Source organism: Electrona antarctica (genome assembly GCF_951216825.1).
Source record: "Electrona antarctica genome assembly, chromosome: 6".
Classification (NCBI taxonomy): Eukaryota; Metazoa; Chordata; class Actinopteri; order Myctophiformes; family Myctophidae; genus Electrona; species Electrona antarctica.
In genome coordinates, this window is record NC_136811.1 from 33,853,171 (window position 1) to 33,866,364 (window position 13,194).

General features: G+C 42.1%; 1 protein-coding gene across 1 annotated transcript in view; it reads right to left on the minus strand.

Moving 5' to 3' along the window:
- Window positions 1-13,194, minus strand: part of mtmr11 (myotubularin related protein 11) — a 42,321-nt gene that overhangs the window by 22,994 nt on the left and 6,133 nt on the right. The window contains exons 2-4 of the mRNA XM_079503505.1: window positions 10,969-11,038; window positions 698-834; window positions 331-400 (exon numbers count right to left, since the gene is read on the minus strand). Coding sequence (XP_079359631.1) covers window positions 331-400; window positions 698-834; window positions 10,969-11,038 — 277 coding nt within the window. The remainder of the gene's footprint in view (window positions 1-330; window positions 401-697; window positions 835-10,968; window positions 11,039-13,194) is intronic.

The following is a 13,194-nucleotide window of genomic DNA, read 5'->3' on the forward strand; positions in this document are numbered from 1 at the left end:
CCTGATCAGCTCTGATCTGACGTAATGAAATCACACCCGGATGTGATTTCACAACTGGCTTTTTCTGTGCAGAGAAAATGACCATGGTTGCTACGGTCATCCAGTTCACCCGGGTGTGATTTAATTACGTCAGAAATTATTTTGAACATAGCAACCATGCTCATTTTTTTCTGCACACAAAAGCCAGTTGTAGGAGTGGTTTACACCACTCAAAAATGTCTGTAGTAGAATAGATGATAGAATTAATTTAATTTTTGCAATTGGCTCCATCAATGGTTTGCAAATAGAGGGCACAAAGAAGTGAAAAGGTGGGTATGAACTGCTACTTACCAGCCACAACCTTCTCTATGGAAGCCAAAGCAACATCATGGTCTCCTAACAGCACTGGGTCTGCATTGTCCTGCATTATTTGTAAGAATCTACTGTTATATGACAGTTCAACAGTGCTACTGGGTCAAAATGGTAGATTTCAAAACAGTGAAATGTACTGCAACAAGAAATCGTGGATTGCATCACATAAGTTGTCAAACACACAAAAAATGACTTTCAAATGTGCTTGTGCTGTAATGTACAAAATGGAAATGTTCTACTTGATAAATCCTAGCTGGCACAAATTCAGGTTAAAACAAACCAAGTAAAATAATTGTCAAATGCCATTAAGTCATGTCAATTCCACTTCAAGTTGAGAAGGGCTTACATCAGGTTTGGGACTGTCCTGAGGCACAAAGGCCACCCTGAAGTGGGTACAGAACAGGGTGCCGGACAGCCACCCTCCTCCCTCCCTGGCAGTTAGCTTCTTCCTCACCAGCACGGCCCTCTGAAGTACGCACTCGCCTAGAAGGAACACAAATAGCCATATTAGAGATGCAGTGCAGAGGTCAGAGACTATATTGCAGGACATGGAATATGCTGCAGGTTTGTGATGTTAGTAGAGGGAAATTGCATTTGTACATGACTGTATATCCGAGATGGTTGCCCACTCAACTGTGTGAAACAGTTCATGTAAAGCAGCCTTAGCATGGATATCTACCCAGAAGATTAAGACTAATATGCTTGATTAGCTCAAGTGGATCTGGATGCATGCGTGATTTACATATTATTATGGATTATGATGGGAGAGAAAGAAGAACCACAGAAGTTGAACAACAACATATTACTGGTTAGATGAACCAATGGGAGCTAGAGACATTCACACCTGGAACCTGCCTGGTTACAGCACTGTTAAACACTCACTGAGCTGCTCCACTAGACTAGAGCATCTGTGGGTTCACTGCCTTGGTCAGATCAATAAATAGAGTAGAGAGAAATAATAATATATAATAAATAATAATAGATCTTCCCAGGCAGCCCCCAACTCCCAAGGTGACTTACAATCGACAACTGCAAATTCTTATTTACACTTAACTGGTTTGTAAGATGACCAAACAAATGAAAACATATATATATATATATATTAGTATGGCTATCTAGTATCATCCATTAGTATCATTAATGATGTGCAAGGATCATGAATCGCCTCCTTGTCAAAGATAATCCAGAATCTTGAATGTAAGGACATTGCACCAAAAACTATTTATTCACCCAGTGACACACAAACAAGTATGGGCATAATGCAATAACATTCTCAAAAGGTGAAAAAAAGATGCACCAATAAAACACACATGTGCATACACACACAAACATCAGTGATGTTTGTGTGCACATTTGTACTTGTGTGCACATTTGTACCGTACAGGCGTATACAACCCTCCTATGGGACTACAAAACATTTGCCAGGCTAGAACAGTTGCCATGGTGACTAGGACAGAGTACAGGGAGTCTTTTTAAGTACCTGGCCAGACAAATTATGAGGTAAAATGTTGTCATATTCACTTATTACACCATGAAAAAAAGGAAAGGCTGATGGGGCCGCCGCTTCCTCGAATTTAAATAACATTTCAAGGAACCAGCAAATTCCTTCACACAAATTGTGAAGTGCCCGACCAGAAATCCAAGAGAAAATTACTGAATGTTTTGGGTGTAGCAAAGCACCAAATAGGAAACCATTGTTTTACACATGAAATGCTTGTGTATCTAGGAGCAGAAAGAGGAAGTATGGTTGCAATCAGAGCCTTCATTTCCAACGCCACAACTCGATTGCACAAGATGAGAGTGAGAACGTTTTCAGTTAAAGTCTAAAACAGATTAGAGTGCAAAAGATTAATTATAATCCTCAAGGAGTTGCTTTGCAAGATCCACAGGACTGAACTGTGATTATGCAAACCTAAGATCCACAGGACTGAACTGTGATTATGCAAACCTAAGAATGAAAATACTAAAAGAAAGTGAGAAAACCCTATAGTCTTATAGTTATAATCACACATAGAAAGAGCCTTAAGATCCTTAATGGTTAATGTGGTTAAACGCTAACGTGACATGGATGCGTTCCAGGTCTCAATGGATTAATGCAGTACACAAGTGAACCCCTTGTGGTCAACTTGTTCCTCCGAGGACAATAGGCCTCAGCAGGATTTGCGTGTTTCGTTTTTATGCCTCCCCAGGGTGCAGCGGAGACGAGAACATTCCTCAGTCGTGCTGCAACCGAGTCAAGGGCTGAATTTGTCGAATGGGACAGGGAAGGAGATGGAGGGTGCAGTGTTCTTGGCCTCTGTTCTTTGGCAGATGTCTACACTGCAAAATCCTGGGTGTTAATTTAACTGGCCCGCCCACTCACAATCTCCACTCTTCGCCCTAGAATACAGCCAAATGCTGATTGTTAATTTAACTCTCAAGAGTATATAAATGGATCTGAACTTTGTTAACCTGCTTGTGTCCAAACGTAAGTCACCTCAATATTTTATTGAGTGAGTTTCTGTTTAAGAGTAAATCTGTGATCATCTTTAACCTATTAAAGACAACGTGCTGTGAGCTTGTAAGCAAGTAGCCTTGTGAACCAGTGATTCCCAAGCCATGTGGCCCATAGGTCAGGAGTCTATCTCCTGTTTCTGTGCAGTGAGGCAGCCTGATGTACAAGGACACCCCCAGACATGATGCTAGTATCTCTCACGTTGTGAGCTTGTACATCGGCAAAATATACCATCACCTTACGATGAAATGTGAATCTGGTTTTAGAATTCTTTCCAGTATGTATGTTTAATTCAGATCATGTTTTTGTTTTTTGTGGTCAGTGATTTCTAGAAGGGAGGAGGGGACAACCAGCTGCTGAGAGTGATGTGTTCCACATGCTTCATCATACTGTACTCTCATGTTTTCATTCACATTATTCTCGTCTTCATCTAGGATGCGTGCAGAGCTGAAGGTTGCTGCCCTCCTCGAGTCCTCAACCAAGAAAGAGGCCACTTTTCAAATTGTGGACCACACAGCAATATCAGCCTATGTTATTTAAACGTATACATTACAGGTTTATAGGTGTGAAGAAGTGGGTGAGCTTATATTTGTAGATTTCAGAAAACAAAGAACAAGGAAAACGTTATCAGATATAAAAATATTCTTCATATGATATGAGTAGAGTGAAATAAACATGTATGCCAGATAATCCTTATACGAGAAAGAATAATAGTATATGCATACCGATGTCATGCTTTATACAAACTGTTTACCCTGATAGATTGTAGCTCTTTGCAATTTGTGTCAAATGTAAAGTCCATTATAAATCAAATTCATTACAATAATAATAATTATAATATAGGGTGCATGATTTTAATAAATGGTAATGTATGAGGCAGTTAAAATAGCGGCATACTGTGTATATAGTAACACACAGTACATAAGGTGCAGCAAATAGAACAGTAACATCTATGGTACACATTTCATTGTTTATTTTTTTGAGTTCTTTCAAATTCCAATTCATAGAAAGTAGGCCTAAGAAAAGAAATGTCACAACTACAGTCACCACAGAACCGCCCAGTGAGGTTTTAGTCTATGCTGTGATTTGATTTTCATTTAACTTAGTATAATTAAGTGTCCTTTTAATGACATCATTGAGAAGACCAATTAAAACTCTCATAAAAGGCACGAGTTAGTGCGAGATGGTTTATAGTTCTGGGATATGAACAAGTTTATGAGCAGAATAAATCAAATGTATTTCTTAATGACCTGCCCATTTCAACCCATTGTGTGTTACTGTTCATCCTACTATGCCACGTCTCTGTCTGCGTGTCTGCCCAGTGTCCATATATGGAGCTGGCCTGTTCTGACATCATTCTGACGTCTGGAGGCTCCAATGCATAATATCAGGGTGGGGCATTAATTTCCAACTTGCATCGTTCCAACGGGCACCGCTGTAGAGGCCCCACGGGCACCGCTCTAGTGAATAACTTTGGAAAGTGCATTCCACATTACTATTCATTATGCGTTCAAATGCCCTGCCTATATGCAAAATATATAAAAAGTTCAAAACCTAAATCAATCAGCTCTTACCCACTTGAGCCCGATTTTATACCCATCTACAAGCTCACAATGTGACAGGTTGTGAGCTTAGCTTGTAGATCTGCATTCTCACTATTTTTGAACATACCGATAATCGATTTGCCATAATGATTAGCTAATTCAATAACATATGATACATGATCTGAAATCCCTTCTTGACACCTTATTTTGATAGATTACAGATATCTTATGTGCAGATATATGTTGGTTACTTGTTCACATGTTTGTAATTTAGATGACCACAAATGTTATTGCTAGATATCATTCTGTGTGGAGAGATGCTAGGCCTGATGTTTACAGTACCTGGCATCCTAGTGTCTTTGCGGCACTATATCTTTCTATTTGCACTACTTACAGTACGTGACAATTGTCTTGTAGTTTGCCGACTAGGGTTACTGCTTACTCTGCTTACGCTCCAGACTGGATCTGCTAAATGTCTACACTATGAATAGGCTCTATGCACAGCAGCCATATTGGAAAGGAACTGGGCCCCTTCCTTACTTCCTTCACAGGTCTTACCAATTATACTTACTAACCAGTTCATATCTGGGAATGTGAGAGCACTCGGGTGAAAGTAGCCTTAAAAAACGCATGGTAGGCCTCCACTGGGGCTTTATGGGTCAGGATTTTAAATTTAGTGTCCTTTTTCCATCCGTCTCTTTACTGAGGCATCTCACATCTTCAGCTGTGTTTCTTGTTCACCTTCATAGAACCATTTGGATAATAGAAGTCAAATTGATAAAATTAAGTTAAAAAATAATTGTATGGTGTATAAGGTACTGTATGTTTCAAATTTTGGGCACATTGCATATTAGGATATCACTTCGATTGTGTGGTTTGATCAGGTTTCTTTTTCTGTTTTTCTTCGAGTCATACATACGGTTATTTCGGGGTGTGACCCGGCGTGGCCATTGAAGGCCTTTCTCGGCCCTACCCCTCTCACATTGTTTATAATGTTTAGGATCCAAGATGGCAGCAGCAACAGGAGGGGGTGGGGCGGAGGTGAGCGAGCGGGGTCGATATATGCCCTTACTGGGCTGCATTCAAGACACTTGCCTTGTGTCTGACACCTGACTTGTGTCTGAACACAGCTTTGATGGATGTGTTCTGCCCCCCTCCACCCATCAAACAAAAATGTTTGGTCAAACCATATGGGCTTCCATTGGAGCGGCCATTATGCACAGACACAAGACAGGTGTCTTGAATGTGTGAACGCAGCCCAGTAAGGCCACCGCCCCCTGGTGCCGTGGCCATCTTGGAAACTAAAACACAATATATAAACAATGGGAGAGAGGTGGGGCCGAGAAAGGCCATTATTCTGCCATTATCGTTTAGGGCTACAGACCATCGGAATTGCATTACAGAACCTACATGTTGTTAAATTGTATGGCTTTTCTTCGTCCTACACTACAGTAACACTATGGTCATGTATTGTAGCTCCGACAGTAAAAACACACACATGAGAAAACAATCTACACGCTAACGCTATTAGCACCAAGAGCTAACACAATGTGCATTTCAAACAGCGCACGTGTCAATGTGCGTGCTAGTGCTATGGAGATGATATCCAAAGTGCCCTGCTCATAAAATGCAATGTGTGTGACACTGGACACCCTAAATTGTTTCAGCATCTTGATTCAACATTTCACGTGATCCACGGAAAAGTGTCTTTCCAATTAGCTTGATATGTGCGCCCTCGTCGTCCAGTCACTGCGCCGTCACGTCGTTACTGCTTGGTTCACGGGAGGTGCTGGCTGCTGCTGGCACTTTCAGATATCAAGGCATTATTGGCAGCATCTTTGTCAGCGGGCACCGGGGACTTGGCGGCGGCGAATTGTAGAGTCGACTGGACGAATCTGTTCTTGGCTGGTGGTGGCGGCTTCGTCGTAGTCAAGTCAGACAAGTGAGAAAGAAAGGCTACTGTGCTGCAGTGTATACTCTACCTGGCAGCGTGAAACAAAAGCCACCAATTATTAGCATTTGAATACCTGTTCTGTGAACACCCTGTGAGAGTTGTGTGCCTACGTGACAAATTCAAGCGTAGCGTTAGTTCATTGCGGCACGGAAGGCAGATGGTTTATATATGTGTGTACATAGTTCCCCCTCATTCATTCCCCCTAGTGATCTATACTGCTTCTTTAAATCTGCTGCCTCTCCAGGCCACGCCCTCATTCCCACAGTGCAATTCTGGCCACCTACTTAAGCAGCCTCAGCTCTCTACTCATTCTTTGCATGCCGAGCTGTCAAGCAGCTCGTGCGGCGTCTGCATGAAGATTTCCCCCACCTCCCGGGCCTCCTCCCTGTAATTCTTAGTCCAGGGGTATGGGATATAATTGTATTGTTTGTGATTGTGTATCTACACAATCACAAACAATACAATAATATCATATCATTGTGTTGAATCATGTGTCATTACTGTGTATTGTTCTTGGATTATTGAATCTTTGGCTCTGCTCTGGGGGGGTCGTTGATATCAGAGGCAGAGCTGTGTCTTGGTGCACTGATAATTGGAGATATCAATGTGATATCAGACCTGTGTCGCAGATCATCTGATATCACATGAGCAGAGCCACACCGCCATACTAACATGCAATAGCTTTGCAATAAATGGTTTATGGTCAATCTGAGCTGAAGTGTCTCAATGAAATGAGGGACCAGGGGGAGGGGAGCTTCAGTCAGTTCAGTGGGTGCTATATTGGGTTCTATTATGTGTGTGGGTGCTTCAGCTACCAAGCACTCCCGCAGTCGACGCCACTGCTAATAGTCAATGCCTGTGTGCAAATTGAGATCAATTGCTCAACGCACTGACCTGATGAGAACCGCATGTCAAACAATCATGGGACTGACGGACAGAGGTTTCCTTATTTATATGGTATGTAGGACTGTTTAGTGTAGTCTCCAACAGTTTTTAATTTCAAGGATCCCCAAAACTCAAGAGTGTACAAATGGATAAATAATAGTAAAATAAATGATGGATCCATTTGATTCCATTTGTACACTCTCAGAGTTACACACCATTAATATAAGGGGGCATTTTGAGTGTTGGCAATGAGCCAACATGCACAACATCAGCACCCTAACTGCTTGACCAGAATGGATCAAGGAAGAGGTCCAATCAAATTTCTTTCCAATATGCCTGCTGTGCATAGAGCCTACAATGCTGCTTTCAAATGAAAATCGAAATAACTTCTTGACATTCTCCTCTCATGTTTGTCACTGAACACAGTTGAGACTGACCATGTTCACCACGCACAGTACAGTAACATAAGAACATGGAGAGATGGGAAGGCCATGTTCCTCTGAGGAGGGTCTTGATCAAATGCCATTGTATGTGGATGGACAATATAGCCCCCAACATGCCATTCAAAAGGCACATGATCTACCTATGGCTGTTTGCACTGCCCTAATCCATTCGCCCCCCACAGCTCAGCTCGGTTTCTGCTGCCCTGTGTCCCGGTGTCACCTGAGAACAACACTGTGCACAGTGAGCTGCGGCCATACATTGGGAATATGAAGAACATTTTTTGCCTAATAATGCATTATCGTAAGACAATGTAGTGTGCCGGGAAATTGCAGATCTACAAGCTCAAAACGCGTCGCATCCACAAGCTTGTAGGTCAGCTATTTTCAACACGTGACACTGTCATATGACATTTATAAATGTGGTATATAAATCGGTGTATGTGCGCGTGTGTTAGAGAGAAAGCGAGGGAGCGAGAGTGCAGTACTGTAATGTGAAACCTCTCCAAGCTAGATCTTTCTCCACACTTGGTTTAGGTGCATTACAGGAGAAACCTTTCACTCATTTTGCTTTTTGCCTCGTACTGTACCTACAACCTCAGAACCCCAGTGTCCGTATTTCACAGTAGCACTCCCTCTCTTGAATTATTGGCAAGTGCAATTGTAGTAAATATACGTTAGTAGTAAGGAAGCCAGAGGGCTAACAGAGAGTAAAGACAGTCTGCATTTCACAGTGAAATGTTAACAGTTAAGAATAAGAGCACTGTGCGACTTGTGTGGGCCTGAGAGACCATGGAAAGTATTTGACCAAAACTGATTTCAGGCAAACGGATTTGTCTGGGAAAGTTAATAACATGAGGAATGGATGCCCGCTTACAAAGTATAAGTGTGCTGAAAGTATACTGTATAATATATATGTGGCTCGCTGTACTTCCATTTCCTCTCTATACCACATACACGCCCTTACCTAAAACATCCTTAAATATCCACACGCAATCTGGCACCCCTCTGCTGGATGGTGCTACTGTGAAAAAGTGCTGATATGAGAGGTTAAAGATTAAGCTCGTCTAGGGGTCAGGGCACTCTGGTGTGCCAACATTCCTGTGTAAAGTTTCTGCAGAAGTGTTTTGCTGACTCCACTACGTAATAGCCAAACATCTAGCCTACCCTACAGCAGCAGCAGAACTAGGTGGCTGGGTCTTCTATTACTGTGCTCCTGTAGGCTGCAGACTAGCAAACAGTCCAACTAGTTTACCCTGTGGGAAAAATGTCTGACCAAACTCTAGTACAGTAGGTGGTTGGAGTATTATTACAGGGGTCCGCATTTGCTGAGGCACTTTAAAGTTTAAATACAGTATTAATTTGTGTGCCGGCACAGAGTTCAAAATGATTGATTGATTGATTGAAGTATTTATTAATTACAGTACATTTCAAGCTCAACTCAATACAAAAACTGTTAACTGTGAGTGTACGACACCATAAAAGCATTACACTTGTTTACAATAGGGCCCACCGTTTTCAATTCATCAAAACATTTAGAGACATACAAATATACACTTCTATATAGCCAAAAACAGGAAATCAGGAAAAACAGAGGCAAAAAGGGAAAAGGGGGGTGGGTGGAGGGTGGGATTCAGATTTTACGGGGGCCAGTTTCGAATTGCAGCCGTTCGTAGGTGCCCTTTGAGAGCGGTTTTGAAGGAATCAAGGGATTCGCATGTCTTAATACCCCGATTGCCCGGGGTTATTTAATCGAAATCATAGCGTCCGGCGATTTATAGTAGCGGAGCACTTTTACAGACGGACCGGATGTTATCCCGTATGTGCATAGGCGGATCTAGAGATAAAGGGCCCATGGGCCACCAACATGCAAAGGCCCCCCCCCCCCCCCTTGTTTTTGGAGACCTCCCTCTGGAAGCCTTATGGATAAACTGAGGGTTTAACACTTGCAGTAACATGTATCATATGATGGTTTAGGACAGGGGTTTTCAACAGGTCGTCCGTGGAGGTGTTGCATTTAGTAATGTAGGATTTGTAGATTTATTTTTTACATTTTCTTTCTACTAATTGAGAAACAGTGAACTGAATGACCTGGTGACATTGATGACCATCCATGCAGTCATTTACTGACAAGTGGGAGGTCAAGAAATTCAACAGAAAAAGAGAGTTAAAATCTCAAGAGGGGGAAGTTCACCGGAATGTCTGGATGAGTCATTATTATTAGGAAATTCTTAGTCAATGGACCATTGGTTGAGAGTTGAGACACAGTGGGATGTTATATACACATATGGGATGCATAGCAAGTGATACAAAAGCACTAATCTTAGCCCATATCCCCACCCAACACAACAGTGGTCCCCAGGTTGATTCTAAGTCAGGGTGGCAGTCCCTCATTCACAATCAGTTGAAAACCACTGGTTTAGGACATTTGGGCTTATTTTATTGCCATGATAAGCTTACTGGCAAAAAGTTCAAAGTTAATAACTGTTATTAACTTTGCACTTTTTGGGGGCCCCTAAGCTTGAGCCTCCGTGTGACAGCAACACGGCCACGCGGAGGCTGAAGCTCAGGGGCCCCCCAAGCTCAGAGGCCCCTGGGCCTGGGCCCAACAAGCCCGTTGGATAATCCTCCCCTGCATATGTGGCTGTAGCAGATAGATGTAGCCAAAACACTCTAGAGACGATCGATGAAAACAACGGGAGGTATGATTAAATCTACCGCGACTAGTGACGGGACTGCGGTGGGCCGTCTAATACATGATCTTTGCTTAGAATTAGACCTTATGATTTAGATCAAAACGTTTTAAGATTTTCGGTCTCGTCGGCTAAACAGGGGGGGAACATTTTCGATGACGTCCCACTGTTGCGCTCCCAGGCTGTGGAGCGATCTTATCGGTTTTGATATCAATAACCTCCGATTTTTTGATCAATCTTCGTCCTGGGCGCTGGGTGTTACTAATTAAAAGGACGGTGAACTTCATCCTGGGCGATCGGGGTGTTAATGACTGTTTGGGGAGGCACAGAGCTACCCAGATATTTAGGATCATTCCCCAGGAGTAGATATTTCATCTGAACCTGAACAAGCAAGGGGCAGGTTTCTGTAAGGCTTATTCTGTATAGGTGTATGTGTATCTCCTTCCTGCTGCCTGGCCAGAATGCAAAGTTGTGGCCCGTTACCATTAATGTACACTTGAATCATTTAAATCTCATTCAATCAATTCCAATTAGGAGTGAGTCAATAACTCACTGTTTTCAAATTAAGAAGTAAAAAAGAAAAAGTGAATTGGCAGGGTGACCTTACCAGGGAGACAGCGAAGTCCAAACATATCTCGACTCCTGGCATTTACCCCACTCTGACTCAGCATCCTCTCCTATGTGGGAGACACATTTCATGTTAGCATAGCAAAATTCTCTCTGACAAAACTGACTTAGTCTACCCCATTTTAGACATCCCTGTCAAAAACCATGACAAGCCCCTTAGCTCAGACGAAAATAATATGGAGGATGGGCTGTGCAGGGAAATGTATCTTGTTGTGAGGTAGGCTAAATTTATAGTACAATCATTGCTTTCTCAGAGTTGAACATTCTTTCAACTCAGTTATTTCTAAGCGTTTCTAAACATTGCTTTTGTATAAATTATAGCTCGTCATTCTCACTTTGGTACAATAGGTTTAAAGGAGCATTCAGTGATTTGGAAAAAACCCTGGTCCGCCCCGGTAACAAGATGTGCACATGCATGCACTACAGTGGGGGTACACATGACAGGCCAACAGCACACACACCAAGGCCCGCCCCCGCTCGATCATGATTGGTGGAAGGCCCCTCTCTATCCTAATTGGATGAAGGCTGGGTCACCCATAGATATATATAAGAAAGCTAGATGGCTCACCCGCGCTCTGGCCAATGGAGAGCGACGTTGCTACGTGGCGACCATCTTACCTCGGGGCTACATAACATTGTGTCTATGGGGAATGTACTTTTAAATAACCACAACTTGCTCAATTTTCAACCGATTTTCAAACGGTTTGGTTTGTTATAAACGTCAGAGACGTCCGCATACTTATATGCTTTTATACGACGTTCATATAAAAAAAGAAAATTAAGCAGATAAGCGTCCTGAATCATAGCCACGTTGACAACGTTTGTAATAAACCAACCCGTTTGTAAATCCGTCAAGATTTGAGCGAGTTATGACGACGTCAGAAACTCCGCCTTAAGCCATCTAGGCTTTATATATATATATATATGGGGTCACCTAGCCAAAAACAAACCTACGTTTTTTTGACCCCCAGGGGTTAACTGGGGACAGGGAGGAACTCCTTATATGGTCAGCACACTCTACAGTAGGGAGGATTATCACAACAAAACAAAAAAAAGAAGTGATATTTGATTTGAAGTTAAATCACTGAATCACTGAATTAAGTTTTACATTATAATAGTGTACATTGTACAAAGGCATAACTTAAGATACAGAACAGAAAGAAACAGGCAGACAGGGATCAATACTATTTAAGTACTGGTAACGGGTAGTCAAGCCTGGATATGGATGGTTCCAATGGACTATCTGAATAATTCATAATCATATTAATTTTACTAGCAAGCAACACACATTTTGTTCATGTGAGAAGTCTAAGTAAGCCAGTTTATTGCATGTTGTAACTATCTTCACTTCACATTTAAACTAATTTTAGATACCGTTATTCATCTTTGACCCAGTCTGTTTCTCTTATTAAAGTCTGGTTCTTAATGACCAACCCCCAAAGACAAAGCTGACCACACAATGCTCTATGATTCTAAATTTCCATGTTGCAACTTGCAGTTCCTTTCTGCTCTCTCTGCCGGTCATACAAGTCTCAAGCACTTCAAGCAGTTCTGCAAGCAATCCCACAGAACCACAGAGGCTGCTATAATCAGAGTAGACTGCTAGTTTGCACATATGGATCTACTTAAGAGTTGCTACCACCCCCAGTGAACACCATTTACATTTATCGGACGGTAATGCTCAATTTATACATGGTTGCGTGCTGCTGTTGTGCACCGAAAATAGCAGATCTTTGAGTTCAAAGCGCGCTGCTCTGCGATGCTTAGTGAGCTTGTAGATCGGCTATTGTCAGTGCGCAACACCAGTGTGCAACCAAGTAAGTATAAATCAGGCTTTAGAGATCACACAATGTGCTGGCCAGTCCACACACCATGAATGGAGGATATGGTGATACAGGTGGCAAATAAGCTAAGACTTACTCCAGATTCAGAACAAAAACAGAAAATGTACTTGAGTTGAAGTCCAAGAAAACTATACATTATAAAGCCCCAGACTGCTACCTCAGCAATTCTTTGAGGCTCATAAAGGCTCTATTCATCATTATGTTCTATTTGTAGCGCTGGCTTTATCGTACGTACAATACTTGCATTTCTCTGAGTCAGCAAGGATTTGTGAACAAAAAACAATGAGGCCACTCAGTAGACTGCGTTATGCTAACAATTTAGCAGTGTGATGAAGTCTGTGTTATCAACATGCTAATGAAAA